Source organism: Molothrus aeneus, chromosome 19 (assembly GCF_037042795.1).
Source record: "Molothrus aeneus isolate 106 chromosome 19, BPBGC_Maene_1.0, whole genome shotgun sequence".
In the NCBI taxonomy this organism is placed as follows: Eukaryota; Metazoa; Chordata; class Aves; order Passeriformes; family Icteridae; genus Molothrus; species Molothrus aeneus.
This window is the reverse complement of record NC_089664.1, coordinates 10,269,094-10,290,547: the sequence shown is the minus strand read 5'-3', so window position 1 is coordinate 10,290,547 and position 21,454 is coordinate 10,269,094. Positions and strand designations below refer to the sequence as shown.

Genomic DNA, 21,454 nt, shown 5'->3' with positions numbered 1-21,454 from the left:
ATACACATTTAATTTTCTTTTTGAAAAAGATAAAGAGCAAGACTGTGGCTGTGGATCCGACCCAAGTGCCTGCAGTGACCCATGCTGGCTCTCCTGACTCCCTGAGCTGTGTTCAGCACAGTTCCTGTAACTGCAGCTCCCATATTGCAGGGTCCCATCAGTCTCTGCCAGCTGTCTGAGCCAGCTTTGGCATGGGCAGTGAAAGTAGAACTGATCTTGCAAATGCAAAGTGTTTACCCACCCCTCTGGCCTACCCTGCCCTTCTGCCTCAGGGTTTACCTGGTGCAGCAGTGTTTGCTCAGTATTCCTGGTTTATTCTCATTTCAGGATAGTCAGAGGAGTGAGCTCCTAGAAACATTTCATAAACTCACCATCCCTGAGCCAGGAACCTCTGTTCATCTTGGAGTGGTAAGTGTGGGGGGAGATGTAAACTGAGGTGTTTAATATTCATTCCATGCCATAGCAGAGGAATGTCAAAAGCAATCCTCTCTCCTGGAGCTTGTACACAGGTGTTGTTTGCCTGTGAAATTCCCTTTTCACAGCTGGGCCCTCTGCTCCCCTCTCCCTAACCTCAGATGTCTCTGAAAGGCAGTGGACCGGAGGAAGGCTGTGTGTGTTCCCCTGGGAAGGTCTCACCGTGTCCTGGGTGACCTGCAGGAGGTCAGGAGCACCAACAGGACATTTATTGGACATTTACTGCCCACACTTCTGCACGGCTCCTGGCCCTGGCAGTTTGAAGGGGGAGCAGGCTGGGAAGCAAACAGGCACTTACCTGTCACAGGGCCTGTTAACTGCTCCCACACTTTCTGGCTCCTTCTCTTCCTTCCTCCTGCCTCAAAAAAACCTCACACAACGAAGAATTTATTTAATTTTTATATTTTGTGAGAAAATTAAGCAAAGCACACTGACAGTATAGATGTGGGCTTTTATTGATAGGATTGTATTTTGAATTTAATCTTTTGGGGATTTTGTCTTCATTTTAGCAGCACAGCCTTGTGCTGCAGGCTGTGCTGAGCACTGCAGATGCTCCTTGCTGCTGCTGCTGCCAGCTGAGAGTTCATGTGGGCCCTCCTGGGAAGTCTCTCTTGCATTTCCTTTACTCCTCCTAAAGCCCTTTCTGGCACGAAGCAGCTCATGCCCCTTGCTCCCCCCAGGGCTGTGTGGCCCTGCTGGTCCCAGCTGGCCCTGGACACGTCCCCAGCCCCTCCAAGGCCCCTCCTGAGGAGCAGCATTTCTGTTTGGGGATGAGCTGTCTCCCAAGGCCAGGGGCAGTGGGGATATTCCAGTTTTTCATACCAGTGGTTCCAAGGAATGCTGCCTGTCTCCCCTTGTCTCAGACATTTCATGGGCAATGGAGCAAGAAAGGATAGAAAAAAGCAGCCCAGGGACCGTGTCTTTCTGATTTTATTTTGGCTGTTTGAGCCCATTGCAGGGTCAGAGCAAGGTTCCTCTGTGTGGTGCAGCTCTGAGTGCTGTTCCTCTGCCTTGGCATTGCACCTTTGCAACCAAACCAAACCAAAGCAGTGAAGCATCAGAAAGCAAAACTTGTGTTTCTCATTTAGAGTCTCCATTCAGTGGAGCTGTGGTCCCTGCCTGCTATTTCAGGTTACAGCCTGATCAGGAAGCACTGAGATGGCTGAGATTTGTGTGCAAGAGAATTGTGCCAATTGTGGAGCTTTGCCAAGGATGGAACAGCCTTTAAGGCTTCAGCCAGTAATTAATAAGTAGCCCTAAGACAAATTGTGAAAATCGTAAAAATTATTTGAATTGTATGGAAGTCCCCTTCTCTCCTTTCCAAAGCCCTGACCAAGGACCATGCAAATCATCTGTGCTCAGTCTGGGAGCTGCACTGAACCTGGGCTCCTGGAATGTTAAAAATACTGAACAATGTCATGGATTATGAAAATAAGAGAGCAATAGAGTCTTGCAAAATGTGCTTGTAGGGTGTATAAAAGCGAACTAGAAGTTTTCAGTATTTCTCAGGTAAGCAGGCACTGAACCTTAGGAAGCATTTCCCAGTACATTTCCACAATTCCCCCTCGGCTGGGATGAGCCTCTCTGGTGCTGTGAGTCACAGGAGGCCCTGCCCGCTGCTGCTGCTGCTTCCTGAGGTCCATGGGCCGTGGGCTGGGGGAGGATGGCTGGAGTTACAGCCTGCCTGGAGCTCCTTGGATCTGTCACAGCCACTGTGAGCCTGCAGTACAACTTTCCAGGAGCATTTGATACTTTCTATTTTACTGCATTTCCTGTTGCCCCTGTGATCTGGGAGCCCAGCCTGTGCAATCCAGGACAGGGAGCTCAGGCTGGTAGTTGGTAATGAAGGTTCTGTCATTTTTACTTAGCTGAGCAACTGCTGTTCCTGCTGATACCAATACCAAGCAATAGATTTACATTGCTTTCAACATTATTGAAATAATCAATATTTGCTCTTTTTGTAGCACTCTTACTTTACTGTGCCTGACACCAGAGAGCTTCCCAGTATACCTGAAAATGTGAGTATTTGGGAGGACCCTACACTTCATTGTTTCCATGTAATGTCAGCAGCTACATAGATGACAAATATTGCTCTGTTTGGGGTAGGTTTAATTCTGTAAAATACTGAGCGTTCAGGAGCTGACAATCTGCATGTGTGGTTAAAAGCTGAAGTGTGTGAAGGAGAAGGTACTGATGGGCAGGTTGGTGTGGGTAAAACAGCAGCTCTGCTCACCCTTCACTTCCACCCCTCTGGAAGAATGACCTGAGAGAGCAGGGAAAGTGCTCTGCTTGCTGGATGGCTCCTGGGAATGCCAGCACACCTGGGCCCTGCAGAGCCACTTTTTGGGAGACTTTTTAAGCCTCACACAGTCGTGTGTGTTCCAGCCTGGCTCAGCTTTCCAGCCAGATGATGAGTCTGTGGGGAGACAATGCTGGCATTTGCTTCTCTTAACTACTCTTTAATGTGCTCCTGCTCTGTCTCAGCCAAACTCCTGTGCCTGACATCTCCGTTTTCCTCCTGAGCATTTTGCGGTCGGTCTCAGCATCATATCCTTCAGCTGATGGCATGAAAGGAAAAAGGGAATCATCAAGACATTCCATCTCATTTGTGGGTGATTTGTATAGCAGATAGCATTCGGGGCTTTTTGTTTGCCTTTCAAAACACTGTTGCTGCTTTTTCGGTGTTGCAGACTCTTCATACTGACACATATCCTGACAGGAAATTTAATAGATGTGCTCTTTCTTCTGAGGTGCTTTATTTTTGTGCAAATATGATATGCTGGGTGTAATTCAGGAATCAATTCCTGAGTCTAAACCAGCCATCAAATCTTGTCCTAATACATAGAATCATAAAATCCCAGAATGATTTGGTTGGAAGGGACCTTAAAGCCCATCCAGGGCCACCCCATGCCATGGGCAGCAACACCTCCCACTATCTTAGGGTTGTGTAATTTCTTAGGAGGTTTTTATCTACCTGTTAAAGCAACTTTCCTGTGGAAGTGGAGCATATTAGGGAATAATACAAGGAGATTAAATGGGCATAGTCTGCTGTATTTTAATCAATTGACCTGATTTATTAAAAATTCCACACATCTTACCAGGAACTGCATTTAAAACACATATTAGCAAAAGTTTTAGTGGTGCCAAACTTTGAAGTTGGATGTGATGATGAGTGGAGAGCTGCAGAGAGCTCTGTTGGGAATGTTAACAAACCTCTTGGAATTACCTGACTTTGTGTCAGATCAATGTGTTTAGTGAGTCACAGAGCCATTTAGCATGGGCACTTTTCTGTACCAGCAGCTCATTCCCTGCTTCAGGAGATGTCAGTTATGTGATGGATGTGTAAATGCAGAGTGACTTCAGAAATAAATGGGGCTGGTTGCAGGAAATACAGTGCAAGACTGAAATTCCTGGTACTAGCTGTTGTGTTTCAGAAGTAGCAGGTAAGTTAACAGCTGAAATGATGGCATTTTCTTGGGGGTGATGTCCTGTGTATTTTTGTATCACTCAGTCCATCTTCCTCTTCAGACAATGGTGGAAGAATTGATTTTTAATCTCAAAAGTCAGTGTAGTCAGTGTGTGTTTATTGATATTAGATAGCAAATGATCAGATGGATGATTGAACTGGGAATAAACTTTCAAAGGACTGTGAGGGAGCTTTGTAGCGCTCTTGGTGAATTTTGAGAAGAGTGGGAATACCTGTTCTGAAAATCCCCCTTTTTACTGCCCCAAGCAAGGTTTAAATCCTAGGAAGCAAAATACATAACAATTACCCTGCAAACTGGAACGCTTTCATTTGTATTTATTTAACTCATTCATGGTTTTGTCACTTACGAGACATGTCTTTCAAAATACATGTGTAAGTCCCAATTTCAGCTTCAGAGCTGACAGCTTTCTTATAAATACAACTTCGAGGGAACACGTGAATCTCCTCAGTACCAATACATTTCCATGCAGCCCACATGGTTCCCAGGTGTCCTTGGCAAATCTCGGAGAGCAGACAAGACAGAAACCTTAGAAATCCTTCCATCTGAAGGTACATTTGTGTGTCATGTCATCACAATAAGCTCGGTGAAAGAACAATTGCAAATCGAGTCCCACGTCTTTCCCTCTCGCACTGGAGGCTGCTGCCTCACAAACAGATCGTGTGGGGCAGGGCTGCATCCTCAGGCTGGATGCAGGGAATGTGTGCTGCTTGTGCTGTGCCCCTGAGCTGGGGGCCATCAAGGGAGTTCAGGGCTCCTTAAAAATTCTTTTAATTCCCACTATTAGCAGGAATTGTGGCGTCACGCGCTGTGTTTTGGCGTGGTGGAAGGGTGGGTGAGAGGGGGAAGAAGAGCCTAGAGAAGACAGCTTATGTTTAGACAAAAATATCATGTTAATCAGCACAGATGGGATGAGAAATACAGAAAAAGTACATGATAGTTTAATAGGTTTTTGGCAAAATGTGTTGGCTTTTTTTTTTCCTCCTTTGACTGTACCTGTCTGTGGCTCCAGCTCTGCTGTAACAAAGACCTGAATGATTGTTTTATTTTACATGTTTGAAGCCAACCATAATGAGCTCAGTTTTTATCCCTCTACATACTGGTACCAAAGTCTCCCAAATACAATGCTTAATTTTCCTTCAGCTCTTTGTGTTTGGATGGCAAGCTGGGGAACATATTTTTGCACAGTATGAAGCATCTTGGCAGACTTCTCAGGCCAAGTATCTTGGATCTGTCAAAAGTGCTAATAGGCTTTGTTGAGCTTCTTTAAGTTTCTAAATCATATTTGCTTTTTGCTTTTCTGCACTTTTTTATTTAAGGATGATTAAGATTGCACTTGAATTCATGACTAATCTAATTTTTCTCTCACATGTGCTTTTTGTATAAGGCTGTCTTTATCCTATAGCAACCCTTTCATGTCTGTAAGAAGCTATTTGGAAACAAATTCCCTAATTCAGCATTTTTGGGTATTACCTTTTCCTCCACCTCTCCCCTTTTCTTTAATTCCTCTTGTTTTAAGAAGTGAAGTGCTCAGAGAGAATTCCCTTCCTCCTTCCTCAGCCTCCCCAGGGAAGAGTTCCTGTTTCCCACCCGGGAATGTCCGAGTGCCCCAAGTGAGGGGTTCAGTTCAGAGGAGTGGGTTTGTGTGTGTGAAAGGACCAGATGTGCTCCCAATAGTCAGAACTGTTTTAGCACAGGCTGAGCTCACAACCAAATTTGATGTACTACAATTGGCCTCTGAGAGCTGCTTTTAGTTTTGGGATGTGTGTTTTTGGTACTTTATCAGGCACCTTTGAAGTCTCCATAAAAGTGACAGGACGTTTTTTTTCTCAGAGAAGTATCATGTATTCAGAAAGCTGTGTGTGAAACATCATCACTCTTATGACTCCAAGACCCAGATTCCCAAAACTTAGGGGAGAGATAGTGCAGTTAGAAAAGCTTCTGCCATAAGATGAAATCCTGCTTTCTTTTGTTAAGCCACGTACTGGATGTAGCACAATAGAATGATGAAATCTCTTCGGCTTGGGGTGGGTTTTTTTTTGTTTGGTTTTTTGGTCTTTTTGTTAAGGACACTTGGTTTTGTAATAGCATGAGTCAAAAATGATTCTTCTCTCTCCCCAGAGAAATCTGACAGAGTATTTTGTAGCAGTTGATGTCAACAACATGCTGCATCTCTACGCCAGTATGCTGTACGAGCGCCGCATCCTCATTTGCTGCAGTAAGCTGAGCACTGTAAGTAAAATGCACAAGAATGTCCTCTTCTCACAGTATTTATTTTCTTTTAATTACAGTCATATGTAGGAAATTAACTGATTATCTCCAGGTCTATCTTTCAGCCTCAGTTATGCAGCCCCAGCTCAGTTCTGTGCCTTATTGTGAGGATTTTGTGGAACTTCTGTTGGCCCCTGATGTTCAAAAGAATTTTTTGGGTACAGGCATTTTTGTGGCTGTTTGGTACACGAATGTTCAAAGACTTGTGCCATAGTGAAATCCTTTATTCAGAATTTACTTGACAGGGAAAAAAATAAGATAAATGACACTGTCAAATGGATATTCCAGTGACCTCTCCTGGATGGACCAGAGGAGTGGGCTAAAGTGCATTGACAATGCACAGTTTTGCAGTTGTGTTTGATAAGGTTTAGTCTTAATGCTCCTTAGGCTCCGTCAAGTGTCTGAGAGATGAAAGCTGCTGAATATTCTAGAGTACTCTCTTCTAAAAATGGCTGGAGATCAAAACAAGCACAGGACTTGATTCAGTTCAAAGTTTTGTGTTATGCATTTCAGGGTTTAGCAGTCAATAAGATTGTGATTTTCTTTATGAAAGCAAATGCTCTGTGGTCGTGTTTGCTCTGTAAATGGCTATTGATTGCTTTCCTTTGTGAGTGCTGAGGATGGTTTAACTTATTTTGGTTTCTAGTGCTGTGGGCTGAGCACTCGAGCAGTCCTGGCTGAGGTACAGCTGCCATTTCCATTTCCTGGGGCTGGAACTGGTGTCTGGCTGTACCAGACCTGCTTGGTGCTTGAGATTCAAACTGCTCTGTGGCAAGGCTGGAGCCACAAACCCTGTACCGATGGTCTGTCAGCACAGGGCAGAGAAGTGAGAGGAGTAAGACCTCAGACTTAATCCCAGAATAACTATCACAATATCATTTTGAAAGTAAGTGAAAGGAGAATTATAATAGCCTCTGGTACCTAATAACAATTATTAATAATGTTTACAATCAATCCCACATTTAACTGAAAGCATTTAAGTATTGTAAAGTTTAATAACACAGAGAACTTGTAAAATCTTAACTTCTCTATCTGCCACATGTTCTGTGTCCTCATTACTAAAATAAGGAAAATTCCATCCAGGTCTGGTAATGGAATAAAATGAAGGAGAGGTGTTTATTTCAGCAACCTACAGAATGAAAAGAACAGTAAATGATCAGAGAGGAGGGAAGAAGAGAAGGGCTGCCCAAAGCATTTCAGAGGTTGTGTGGTTGGTTGGTTTAATCTCTCCCTTTGTGACAGAGCCTGGGAAGAGGAATTACTTACCTGTCACTGTGCCTTTCTTAATGAGCCAGTTCACAAGCGGGGCTGGGTTTTTTTCCTCTCTTTCTGCTATTTCTCTTCCTTTTGCCTCTGTCCAAGATAAAAGCACGTCTGGTTCTTGGGAGGGAGGGGTATTCATACTGTGTGTTCTTAGCTCCCAAGTTTCTCTATAAACTGCTGGCAGATTGGAGTGGCAGTGTGAGGCAGGTTGGAGGAGCTGGGCCGGAGCCAGCGGTTGCCGCTCGCCGTTCCAGCCCAGGAACATTCTCTGCTCTCAGGCTGTGCTTGGCAGTGCCAGGGCCTTGTCCCTGGAAGGGAACCAAAGCCCCCATCCCCGAGTGCAGCCAGCCTGGGGGGCTGCTCAGGGGCTGCTGCCTTTGTCTGGAGCTTTTGGCTTTGTAACACAGAAGTGGAAGGGACCTGTTTGCAGTTCATTTCTGTTACTTCAGACTTAGGGCTTGAATTTAGTACCAGGTAAGAGAGAGAAAATGAAACCACCCTGGGTAGAAAGGCTTTTATGGTGGAATGAATTCTGTGCCACAATACATGATCTCAAATTCGAATTTTGATTTTAAATATCCTTATATCTTTAAGTTGAATAAGATTTAGAGGTAACTGAACAAAGCTGTGTTTGTTAGCTATTTTATAAACCATATGTACTAAAACTATGGAGAAATTATAGCTGTTTGCTTGGATTTTGTTCTTCCTCTCTACAAACAGAAATGCAGATAATTTCTCAAAATGTTAAAACAGGTATTCCTGTTAAATTTCGTACTATTCTGTGATCTAACTCCTGAAGGAAAGCAGTGCTGTGTTTTTGCTAGTAAAGCATTGATAGGAAAGCAGAATTGATTCTTTACTTTCTTGCCTCCAAGTTCAGCATTTGAAGCTCAGGGTTTGTCTCACCCACTCTGGTTTCTCTGTGTTTTTCAGTTAACTGCCTGCATCCATGGGTCTGCAGCCATGCTCTACCCCATGTTCTGGCAGCACGTTTACATTCCTGTCCTGCCCCCACATCTCCTGGACTACTGCTGGTAAGGGCCCTCTGTGTGTGCAGCCCCGGGGGTGGGTTCTGGAGGGCTGTGGGTGTCCCTCAGACCACAGACCTTGGCTTAGGGTGAGGGTGGAGCTGCTCCTGGGGACCCAGCTGGATAACCAGCACTGAGTGAAGGCCTGGAAACCAAATTGTGCAGCCTTAAGGGAAGTTTGCTCCTGTGCAGCTGATTTCAATGTTGTGTGTGCCTGTGTCAGGAATGTGAAGAGTTATCTCCTGTGGAAATGAGCCTTCCCTGGCTCCCTGCACAGGAAGGGCAGGTCCCAGTCATTTGCAGTGCCAGCAGGTGCCTGTCCCTGGATAATGGGCTTCTCACGTGTAATTAACACTTGGAGAGGCTGCCCCAGCTCCCCTCAGGTACCTGCTGCTCCAGGGCTCAGCTCGGTTATTCATGGGCTTCCTGACAAAGGCAGGGCCAGGGGCCCGCCCAGAGGGTGAAAAAGCAAAGCCTGGGGCAGGAGAGAAAGCCAGGAGTCACTGAGCAGGAGTCCCTGAGCATCACCCAGGGGATTCTTTGGTGGCCAGCACCCAGCCGTGGCACCAGAGAGCCAGGCTGTGTGCAAAAAACGATTTCAAAATGTACAACTGTGGCAGCTCACAAATGCAACAGCTGATTTCCTTACCCAGCCAGGAACTTTAATTGGAGAGGCAGCTACACACTCGGTCATTGTTTGAGTAAGTCAATTTAGCAACAATTTATGAGCCATAAAATATTTCCCAAAACAGAGTCCACCATCTATTTTGTAACCACGTGAACTTGGAGATGTCATTTTTGCCTGGCAGGACAGAGCAATCAGCTCCCTGCTCTAAGGCAGTATTTCTGCTTCCTGGTGTCTGCCTCTAAAGGGAAATGACCTGAAATTATTTAAAATAGAAGAGTTCCATTTAATTTTAATTAATGCCTGGTTATTTCTTTTGCAAATATGACATAAGAATTTTAGAGAGCTGAAATGAGAACAAAACTTGAAGCAATGAGAATTCTTCGGTTCTTATGAATACAGAATATCTTGTTCATTCAGTTGGCTGTGCTCATTTACTGACTGTGCTGTGATGTTTTGAATCTTCTCCTGCTCTTTTGAAACCCACAGAAGGATGGATAGAGTGTGTCACTCGAGATCTTTGAAAGTTTTTTGAAAAAAGTATATTCCACTGTGATTATTTGCCTTTTGCTTCCCATTTCCCTCTTGAAAGGCTTTTCTTAAACTTACTATTTCTGTTCCCCTGCATTCCTGACTGATGTACCTTCCCTCAGAACTGGAGATGCTGAGAGGCTGTGTCTCCCAGATGTTTGCTCTCAATGCACTTGCTCTGTGGTGGGGATGCTGACTCAGTGCTGCTGGTGGATCCTCCTTGGAGCTGGAATGACTTCAGTCACCCCATCCCTGTCATGTAGGTTGCTGAGGACAAGGGGCAGGAGGGGAAGCAAGGCATAGAGTGCTGTCCTTTATTTGTATCTTTTAATTGGGCACTGCTCTTTAATGTATTCCCTCAGCCCAGGGAAACATTTCTGGTGCAGGAGACTAAAATACTGTCACTAGAGACCATGGCTTAATGCACAATTGCTTGTTCCTTTGAATGCAGATCAAGAGAGGAAGTACAGAAGCACAGCTGCTGTGCTGGTGGCTGGTTTGGGGTTGTTTGGTTGGGTTTTGTTTGTTTAGAGCACGTGCCAGCAGGTGCCAGGAGTCCTGGTTAGGGAGGTGCTGCCACCAAGCATCGATGGTCAGGCACACACACCATTTGAATTGGCCAGATCATGTCCATCTATTTTATTGGGAATTTGAACATTTGGTGATGTGAAGGAAGCAGTGCATCAATTTTCCTCGCTACTTTTCCCACTTCATTTCTTGTTTCCATGAAAGCACTCCCACTGTGACTGTTTGCTTCCTTCTTGCTCTCAGTGTTTAAATGTGTTTAAAATGAGCCCTGAGAAAAGCCTGGCTTTGCTGAGCTGGGACACAGCTGAGTGTGTGCTGAAGCCCAGAGCTTTGTCACCAGAAGAAACAGTACATTTTGCAGGGTGATTAAAACAGTCTTTTCTATCAGACAGACAGACAGCTTAGCATCCAACATGAATAAATTCTGAGAGCACCCTGGCACAGCTGCTGAACAAGCACTTCTGTTGGGGCAGTTTCCCCTTTCTCCAGGAGTTTTTTTAGCCCCCTTTCTCCTGTTTTCTGAATCTGCATGTAGTCAATGTGCTCCTCGAGTAGGTGGAGGTGGAGCTGGAGTCCTCCTGCTGCTGGGAAACAAAAAATCCTGCCTGGGGAGCTCTGGGTGGGCACTGCCATTGAGCCTGGCACACCTGGGCGCTCACTGGAGCTGCCCTCCTGATGACAGCTGTGCATTCCCTGCACTGTTCCAGTTTATGCAGTCAACTTTCTCATTTGCATCAATTACCCCAATAAATTTTGGGAATTCTGTTGCATTTCAATGAGGAATGTGAAGAGAAATCAGGAGACTGCCCTGGAGAGGGAAGTGTCAAGTTGTGTGGAGACAGCCGCCCGTTGAGTCAATGTTTGCAGAGCGGGACATGAATGTGGTAAATGTGCTCTCATCCATTTTCCTGGAACAATGAAGCAAAATGGTGAAATCCCTGCGTAGCTGTAAATAGGAACCTTTTGGAGGTCCTTGGGCTTTACATTACTTTCCTGGTGAATTGCAGTGTTTCTTAAGGCTGGGCTTTTTTCACTTAAGAAGATATGTCCCTCTATTTCACCTGCTTCTCTTCCAATTAGTAGTTGCCCACCTCTTGGGAGCATAATTAAGAGGTCTCTAGTTTGCCTAAGGAAACGAATTAAAGAAATTGTAAAAATGCAACTGTAATAAATGGGCAATATATAGCCATTATGTCCCCAAAATCCATATTCATGCTTATGCATTGCTACTTTAATGATTTGATATTTACCTGTATAACTCATTTGATTATAAATAAGGCTGATTGCCTCGGAGCCAGCGTAGCACAAGAGGAGTAATGACCCCTCTCTTTGTTCCAAAAGGCTCACGCAGGCACTTTGTTTGAGCAGTAAATACATGTGGTAGAAACTGATACTTCTTAATTTTGCACTTAATGGCTATTGGCTGCCAGCAAACAACTTTGAGTAATTAGTAGTTGTGGCTGTAAGAAGCCCCAGGACTGATGAAGTGTCAAGCAGTGGGGAAGGCCTGCTCTGAAGGGCAGTCTTTAATCTGCCAGGGCTCCCAGAAGGATTAAAGGTTGTACCGAGTGTTTCTGCCCTTTATACAAGGGATGCATCTTGCTGAACTTCACTTGGAAGTCTTGCAAGTACAAATCTACCCTGATCAAGTATTAAAAACTGCTGGAGTGTTCCACGTCTCGGGACCTGAGTGGCAGTGAGGAGGGACAGTTTCAGTGTGCCCTGGGTGGGGAAGGGGGGACACACCACCTTCCCCTGCACAGGATGCTAAAGGTCTGCTTAAATAATGGCCTATGATTAACTCATGGTCAAGAGAAATGGTGATAAAAACAATTTATGAAGCCTGACATGAACTTGGGGCATTTACTTCTAAGTGTGTTTCCTATTCAGTCACATTGATGAGTGAGGATGGAAGAATAGAATCTCTCTGGTAGATTTTATTGGAAATATTTATGCTCTTTACCATAATTACATTTTATTGAGGTTATTTATGCAGTCCCTGTAATTATTTTATGTGCTGTATTGCTGTTCCATGTAATGTTTGTCACTTCAGAATTGAAAAGATGAGCCTTTGCATCCAAAGCTGATCCATGTATCTTGAGCCGTATCTCCTCTGCTGCATTTGGGGATGTTAATAAATGGCTGGTTTTCAGCAATACTGCACTCTTCCTGCTTCCTTGCATTCCATTAGCTGAGGTCCCACTAGCTGAGACATTTGCAGGGTTAAGACTTCCTGCCGAGGTTCTGACTTTGTACGGTGGGGATTGAAGCTGTGGCGTGGCTGGAAGTCCTTAATTGGAACCACATTGGTGCTGGTGGTACTGGAGGGGCCGGGGCAGCCTCAGCAGAGCAGTGCTTCATTCTCTCAGCATAAAATCCTGGCTCTTCTCTGGCTGCTGAGCTGTGGCCGCTGGAGCTGAGGAGGTGGCATTTGTCACAAGTCCAACACGTCTGTGACAGAGCGGGGCTCAGCTGAGCAGCCCTCGAGTGTCACGGGCGAGTGTCCTGGGGAGTGTCAGACCTCCTGCCAGGACTTGGGTGCGTGTCCAGCTGCCATCCTGGGGTTCCCAGGAAACAGAGCACTGGGGATCCTTCTGTGCTGAAACAACCCCTCGGGGCTCTGTCCCAAGGGGCTCTGGGAGTGCACCGTTGCAGTGACGTGGGACAGGCACTGGAATGTTCTGCCAGTGAACTGCAAAGGGGTTGTGGAAGTTGTATGTGTGTGTTTAATGTCTCAGAAAAGAAAAAAATTGGTTTCACATGGAATTTCTTCAGCAGGGGCCGTTTCCACCTCGGTAGAGCATCCTACAGAGTGGCAGTTTGAGGGGGTGTATTAACAAACAACATAAATATTAATATGCTTATCAGTAAATATATTTTTAAAGGTATTTCTCAGGAAAAGGAGAAGCAGGGATTTTTGCTGGCCTGGTGTCTCAGGAGCTTTTTCAGTACTGTACTGCTCTTACTGAGCAGTAGGCACCAGCTTAGAGCAGCAATATGGGAGATATTTTAATCCAAGGCAGTACAGTGACATTTCTCTCATTTTTTCATCTGAAATTGAAAATGAGCTCTTTGAGCTTCTGTATCCACAGCGAGCCGAGGCTCTATTTTAGAAGTTGTGTCTGTCTGTGTGCGCTGCGTTTCGCAGGCAGGATGTGCCATATTTGCAATTAGCAGCTCTGGCAGCCTCGCTGATGGCTCTGATTGCCTCAGAGGGGGAGGCTGGGAGCAGCTCGGCGTTGGAAACCCTGGGCACCAGAGGCAGCTCCACGGGGCTCTGCTGCTCCTGCTGGGGCCCTGCTCACATCAGGGGAGGGCCAGGGAGGAGATCAGTCTGCCCTTGAGCACTGGGCTAACAGAGGTGCCACGCCTGTGGCCCAGGCTAACCCTGGCCTAAGAGCCCCTGGGATATTGAAGTGTTGTGTCCTGAGGGGACTGCTGGGATCAGCAGATGTCCCAGGAACTCTGGAGTTTATCAGGATCTTCAAAAGTATTTTTTGTTTTCTTTTACAAATGAAAACATATCAAGATTTATACTTAAAAGTAAATTACTTAAAAATGTGTTTGGACTCATTCAAAGAATTCAAAACTTGTACTACTGGGTGATGTGTATACATTAAATTAACCACTTGACTCTACAACAAGGTCCAGTTTTTGAAAGAATACTCTTGGAAAAGTCTGTGTATGCTTTTAAAATTACAATAACACATTTTGTTGGTTTTCTTACAAAAGACCCCAGTGTTAGGTCTATGTTTAATAGCTGTCCTTAGGTACCTGCCTGAACTTAGTCACTTAGAGAGTCTGTTGTCAAGAAAAAGTGAAGTCTTACAGGAGTGGGAGACTACTGCATACTAAAAACCATCTTTCAAATATGGACTAACACTTTGTTCACATGTGATTTGTTTGTATATATGTTATCTATTCTTTTTTAAGCAAAAGCTAATCCAGCATCCCAGTGTTTTCCTGTAGCTGATTTAATGAGTCATGTGTGTTATTCAGGGTTACAAGGATGTAAAGCTGTGTTCCTTTTCCTCTCCACAGTGCCCCCATGCCCTACCTCATTGGAATACACTTAAGTTTGATGGAGGTAAGTCTCTCTTGCCATTTCTGAAACTATATATAGAGGTATGATTTAGAGCCAGATTCTGCAAGCAATTACACATTCATTCATATGCTTACAAATGAAATAATGCTGTTAATTTGGGAGTGCTGGGGGAATTGAGTGAGGCACACGTGATAAGGTGGAACATTCAGGAGCCCTGTTTGCTCCTGGTGCTCCTTGGGCACACTTCCTGCTCACCTCGTGCTCCCCTCCCTGCCCTGGGGCTTCATTTAATCCCTTCAGTGCCTTGCTTGGACTCAGGCACAAAGGCAGAGTCGATATTAAACCACAATGTTGACAGTTACAGTTCTCTTTTAGGCTTTCGCAGACAGATTGTAATTTTTTAAATGTTCAAAAGATCTGAAAAGAAGGAACTTGCAGTTAATGTTAACACAAAGCTGGCAGAGCACCAGCCCTCACAGAAAGCTTCTCCTATAAACAATTCCCAGTAATTCATGTGACTTTTTTTAAAAAACTCTAAAAGTGGAAATAGCATATTTGCTTTTGCTTCCCGCACTGGTGAAACAGTGGATGACTTTCCTCAAAAGTATCTGGGGGACAACAAAAGATACTGACTTAAGGTGCCTCTGAAATCCTCATCCTCCCTGACTGTGCCCTCCTCCCTAGGGGTGCTCTGGTGGGCAGAGCCATTCCTGCCCGGGATGCTCTCACTGTGCCCTCCTCCCTAGGAGTGCTCTGGTGGGCAGGGCCATTCCTGCCCGGGATGCTCTGAGTGTGGAGCTCTGAGTGTGGAGCTCTGAGTGTGGAGCTCTGACTGTGCCCTCCTCTCCAGGGGTGCTCTGGGTGGGCAGGGCCCTTCCTGCCCGGGATGCTCTGAGTGTGGAGCTCTGACTGTGCCCTCCTCCCTAGGAGTGCTCTGGTGGGCAGGGCCATTCCTGCCCGGGGAGCTCTGACTGTGGAGCTCTGACTGTGGAGCTCTGACTGTGCCCTCCCCAGGGGTGCTCTGGTGGGCAGGGCCATTCCTGCCCAGGATGCTCTGACTGTGGAGCTCTCACTGTGGAGCTCTGACTGTGGAGCTCTGACTGTGCCCTCCTCCCCAGGGGTGCTCTGGTGGGCAGGGCCATTCCTGCCCGGGATGCTCTGACTGGAGCTCTCACTGTGGAGCTCTGACTGTGCCCTCCTCCCCAGGGGTGCTCTGGTGGGCAGGGCCATTCCTGCCCAGGATGCTCTGACTGTGGAGCTCTGAGTGTGGAGCTCTGACTGTGGAGCTCTGACTGTGCCCTCCTCTCCAGGAGTGCTCTGGGTGGGCAGAGCCATTCCTGCCCGGGATGCTCTGACTGGAGCTCTCACTGTGGAGCTCTGACTGTGCCCTCCTCCCCAGGGGTGCTCCGGTGGGCAGGGCCATTCCTGCCCGGGATGCTCTGAGTGTGGAGCTCTCACTGTGGAGCTCTGAGTGTGCCCTCCTCCCCAGGGGTGCTCCGGTGGGCAGGGCCATTCCTGCCCGGGGAGCTCAGCCTCCCTGGGGCAGGACTGAGAGCTGGCTCTGCGCGTGCCCCTGGACATGACTGACCTGTGTCCCTGGTTTAGATCCTGTGTGTGAAAACGGAGCCTTCCTGTCCAGGGTACAGAACAGTTTAGAGAGCTGGGCTTTACATCACATAAAGGAATTGTTCTTGTATTGTCCATAAAAATGTGTAATTTCTGGAAATATTGATTAATATTCTTTCACTAGGACCAATGTGTGTTTGTGTGTGCTGCGTAATATCCCCCTTTATCCAGCATTAATGGGAGGTAATTTTAGAAGGCAGTTTTTTAATGAAAAGATAGATTAAATGTACAGGATGTCTTTTTTCTTCTCCTTACCATCCTGGGTACAGATGATTTTTTTATGTCCTTTATACTGCTAAACCAAGTAAAGACTTGCAGTGCAATTTGTTTGTGAATAACCAATTAGTTAAAAAGTCAACATGTACATTTGGTTGCGCATCATATGCTTTTGTTCAAGGGGCTACTCGTAATCACCCTTGGATACTGCACAGGCAGGAGAGTGAGAATATCTAGGAAGAAATGTATTCTTCATTCAGATCAAGACACTTTCAGCCCCACATCCGTCCCAGGCAATCATTGGTGTGATTATTGTGGTACCTGTAAAAGATGGAAGAGAGCTGGTAGGGGCTGGGAGAGCATCTCCATACACACACTTGGCAGCTTTCACAGGTGTTTGTGCTCACAACGAGCTCTGTGGTTGGCCTGGGAATGGATATAGAAAAGAAATTTAATAATTACACCTTGGAGTTGCTTTGTGTGATGTCTCACTCCTGCCTTCTCCGTAAATCCATTGCCTCTTCCTTTGTCTCCGTGTTTCAGACTGCAGGGCTCTGTGGGCCTTCCAAACTCCATCTGTAAAAACTCAAAAAAAGGAGTTGTTCTTGGAGAAGCCAATTTTCATCCATTTTAGTAACTTGTGAAAAAATCTGTTTAGTACTAAATCCAGTCTGGCTTTTGAATAGCCAGAGATTCTGGAACACAGACACGCTTTGGCAAAGTACAGTTATTCAAAGTGCCTTATCAAATAAATTAAATAAATAAACCAAACTGTTTTCTCTCCTCTTATGGATAAATTCAGTTACACACAGAACTGCATCTTGCAGCTAACTCTGCTTTTTCCATTGAAAAATAATGTAAAATTCCACAGTGGTGCTGGATCTGTCTGGTGGCAAGTGCTGCAGAATTTTTATGCCCTGGGCAAGGGAAGGTGACATTTGTCACATGAGATGGACACTTCCTAGGTTGCCTCTAGTTTGTGGTGCTGAATGCTCACTCCATTTGTCCCTTTCTTCATATGGAAAGTTGTGGGGGTTTTTTGTTTAGAATAACATCGTAGTTGCAACAGCAGTTCTTCTTCTCATGACCTGGCAGTTGTGTTTGTTTAAAAATGTATTATCTTTTCCATATCAAAATAATTTTATAAACTAGAACTACAATCTGCTGCCATTATTCAGTATTGCTTTTTCTGTAAATGCTGAAATGTCACAAATGGGACTTCAGGAAGTGTTCTGTTGATGCACACCTTGGAGTGTCAGGATCAGGGCTTCACTGCCAGCCTGGCTCTGTGCCTGGGGCAGGTGGGCCCTTGCCCTGGGGTGGAGCCCAGGGAGTGCTGCAGGCAGGTCTGGGCTCAGGCTGTGCCCCAGCAGCTCCCATGCCTGCATTTGGCCTCCTTGTGCCAGCACTAGTGGCAGCCAGTGCTGGGATTTGGGATATAGGAAACCATTATTTTCTACCTCTAGTCTTGTTTCTGTGGGTTTTCTAGCCCAGTGTTGGAATGGGGCCTCTGGAAGAAGCAGAAGTGTTGGTGATTTTAAACAAAATCCAGCCTCTCTCAGCTCGACAGATCTTTCCTGAGCTGTTTGGTACCTTAAAGTTAGTCTGCAGTTTCCCCTGTTCCACGGGGGCTCTGTAGAAGGAACAGTTACTTTAATGGAAAATGACAAATTTTTCTTCTGATTAAAATATCAAGCCTATCCATTGACTGTTAAATCTAATTTGCTGTGACTGAAATGTTCTCCAGTGAGATAAGATAATCTCCTGTTATAGGTCAGAGGGCTCCAACTGATTTATGGGGGAAAGCCTTGGTAGAAAATACAGAGCTGTGTTTTGTGCTCTTATTTTTCAGCTTTTCTATCATCACCTAGTTAGTCATTCTTTATAAGATTTCCATTTAGCAATCCATAAAGTGACTTCAAAGAAGGCTAAAAGTTTATAAGCTGTTGGATAAGCAAGGCTGGAGCTATCACATGAATAATGGAACATGCTTATGGAACTAATTGAATTCATATTAGATGAAGATAAGTACTTAGTAGTGATAAATAATGAGATAGGAAAATGAAACTCTATCAAAAGAACACACCCCTTTCACTATCTTATTTTCTGCCTGTGCACTGTAGGCTGGTTTAGTCTTCAGATTATTTAAAATTGCCCTGTGTGTCGGAAGCTGTGTCAAGCTTAGTTGCAGCCTTTTACATTTTGTCAGAGAAAAGGATTGTTTCTGCAGCTGTTTGTGTAGGGAGGTTATCAGTGTGATGGTGCTGATGGAGGGGGAGTGCCCTTGACCTGGGAGCTCCCTGCTGGAATTGGGCACATGTGGTTTTGATGGACTGCTGGGGATGGCTGTGCTGGGCTCTGACATGGGGAGCTCTGGCTGCAGACTCCAGGAGAACATCCACCCTTTCCTGCTCTGTTTGGGGCACAGACCCAGCATTTAGAGTCAGAATTAGTCATTGCAAAAGTACTTCATATCTTTTAAAATTAATATTTCAGTTATTCAAGGACTTTTTCTGGGATTTCAGAACTGTAATTCTTGCAAGATTATCCAGGATGAATTCGTGTGTGATGCTGCACATTGCATTTCAGAATGTTCCTCTAACCCTTTTCCCAAGGAAAGAGGACACTGGTGTAGATCATAAAAGCTATATGAGTAGGTTTTTGCTTTACTTCAGCCTGGTATCAGTAAAACTGTGCATGTGAGGAAAGAAACGCTCAGTGCAATTCCTGCTGTGTGACTGGGGCAGGACACGGAGGCTGATCTGACCTGGTGTCAGTAATGTCTCCTGTGCAGCCAGGGGAGTGGAGCTGGGGCTCTCAGAACTCCCCCATGCATTTGGGGAGCACTTTGGGGCACATTCCCTGCTCCTGTTCGGGGTGAGGATGCCCTGCTCGGGATTCAGTGTGACCATAGCCCAACTGGCGTGCGCTGAGCCTGAGCTAACGAGCCCTGAGCATGGGTCCTGTGAGCTTGGGCTCAGGCCTGACCCTGCCGTGGGGGTGTCCCCTTCCCAGAACACACCCTGAGAATTCATTGACCGCTGGCATCTGCCACTGGTACTGTTAATTGTTAATTATATTTTCGATTGGGGTGAGAAGCATTAATTAGCTTTTCCCACCCATTTATTCTTAGTAAATCAATGCTTTTTCTACCTGTAACTGAGGAAGTGCAGCTTTTCTATTGGATTTTAATGAAGGGTTATAGATTAACTTAAATCCAGGTCTTAAACCCCTAAATGCAGTTTAGCCACTCACAAATATTCCCAATATGGCTGTAGGTGATTTCAGGAGCATTGATAAAAATGCATTTAAAATATGGCAGATTACTTATGGAATTGTCTTTTATCTAGTTATTGGGGAAATGGAAATAAGAGCCATGTTTTAATCAGGGATTCTATTCTGGGGCATGTTTGAGGGTGACTTTTCAGAAGGCGAGCCCTGCAGTTCCAGGCAGGCTCCCCCAGCAGCAGAGAGGTTTATCTCGTGTGCCACAGCAGCACGGGTGCTGTTTGTCACTCAGCTGGCAACAGCTGCTTGTGATAAGGATCTGGGGAATCACCTGTAGAGGCTGGGGGTGCCCGGGCGGAAGGGTGGGAGATGGGCTGGGGGGGCAGCCCACCTGCTGTGCCCGGATCAAAGGGCCCGGGGTCAGGGGGCACATCCCGCTAAGGCAGAGCTGTCTGCTGAATAGCCATTTCAGATTGTAAATCTGGCCCTGATTTCATTAAGTCCTTCTGGCTGCTCTTGGGGCATGAAATAATAAAATTTTATATCCGCTGCCTTTCCTGCTTCTGGCAGCCAGATTGACACATTGTTGTCTGCAGCGTTGTGGTGTTTTCCTTTAGAAAATAAATGGAGGCTATTAATTCAGTAGAGACAAGTCATTAAGCAAATGGATTTTAGGCTTGTTGTGAATCATACTTTCTTAACAATTTCAGACCTAGTGCATGGGCTCACTAGAATGTTAGTTTTTCTTAGGAGTTCTGCCTTTCCAAGAGAATCGGTGGAAGGTATCACCCTTTTACTGTTACAGCGTTTTTAAAGATGCTGATCACGTTTGTATCTGGTTATAAAAGCTCATGATCAGCTTGGTTTATGTTTTGGCAGCAATTTAGCCGTGAAGTTACGCAAACCTGGCTTGTGGGAGGAAAGGCAGGGGGTGCTGGTGTTTGATGGTTCTGGAGGTTTTTTCGTTTTGTTTTAAATTAAGCTATTCAATAAAACTGTTCACCTGAAAGAAGTTTAACCTGGGATTCCTTTATGGCAGAAAATGCAGAACCTGCCAAGTGTAGCCAGTGCTGATAAGATAGCATTTCGTGTAAAGTGGTGTCACTGTTATGGAGGAGTACTGCTTCTAGAGTGGGATGGAGGAGCACCCCTTCATTCTTCTATTCGAGTATGGTTTCTGTGTCTTTGTGAACTTCCACATAAAATATTTAAATGACTCAAGAGTTTGGCTGCCTGTGAGCAGGGCAGGCACCCGGACTGTGCTTATTTACGGACCTGGTGTTTAAGGCCCCCCGGAGTTTGTTTGAAAAGTTAAGAGATTTTCACAGTAAAGGTGCCATTTCTGAAATTTAAAGTGCTCTTTTCACCAGGAGATAAGTTCTCTCTGATTAAGTCAGTAATTCTTACTAAGCCATGTTTATAGAGGCCATAAACAATGGGTTCAGTGTGCTTGTTAAACCAGCTTTCCATACCTCTCCACTCTTTTAAAAAGAGACATTTAAAATAAAAGGCAGGTGTAGATGTTAGTTTGATTTAGATGGATTTTAGGTGATTAATTATGGCTACAAGTAATTGGGCAAGGATGGTTAAGAAAGGTTTGCAGGAGTGAGACGTGATGCACATTCTCACTGAATTTCTCCTTTTGACTCAGTACATCCCTGACCTGTGAGAAAATGAGATGAGGAATCTGTAATGTTCATATTTCCTCTTAGTCCTTGCTTATCCACATTTCTTTTCAGCAAAATATGAACCTACTGAATACAGCCCAGTCTGCTGCACAGGTATCACTTGTAAAGTTTTGTTTAGCTCTTCAGGAAGTTGTGAAATATGGACTGGGGCTGCGTGTGGCTTGTGGCTGTCCCTTCCCATTCCTGAAAATTATGACAACACACAAACTGTATGTGGGAAAAATTATCTACGTGTTTTTGTGCTTCACAGAATCCAGTGGGGTTTAATGTGAGAATTGCAGCTGAATGATGTGAATTTTTACTCAAATTCCAACAAGACAGTAAATCTTTACAAAGATGGTAGTGACAGGAGAGATGACAAAACCAACTAAGGATTAAGATGAACTGGTCAGTCTGCATTTCTGTAGAATGAGCCACAATTGGACCATCAAAAAATTATATGTTTT

The 21,454-nt window shown here is 45.2% G+C and overlaps 1 protein-coding gene across 5 annotated transcripts in view; it reads left to right on the top strand.

Moving 5' to 3' along the window:
• DENND1A (DENN domain containing 1A) overlaps positions 1 to 21,454 on the top strand; it is a 151,713-nt gene that overhangs the window by 65,665 nt on the left and 64,594 nt on the right. For all 5 annotated transcript variants that reach the window (XM_066563198.1, XM_066563197.1, XM_066563201.1 and 2 more), the window contains exons 7-11: positions 328 to 408; positions 2,439 to 2,492; positions 6,081 to 6,191; positions 8,427 to 8,527; positions 14,247 to 14,292. In XM_066563198.1, the coding sequence (XP_066419295.1) occupies positions 328 to 408; positions 2,439 to 2,492; positions 6,081 to 6,191; positions 8,427 to 8,527; positions 14,247 to 14,292 (393 nt within the window). The remainder of the gene's footprint in view (positions 1 to 327; positions 409 to 2,438; positions 2,493 to 6,080; positions 6,192 to 8,426; positions 8,528 to 14,246; positions 14,293 to 21,454) is intronic.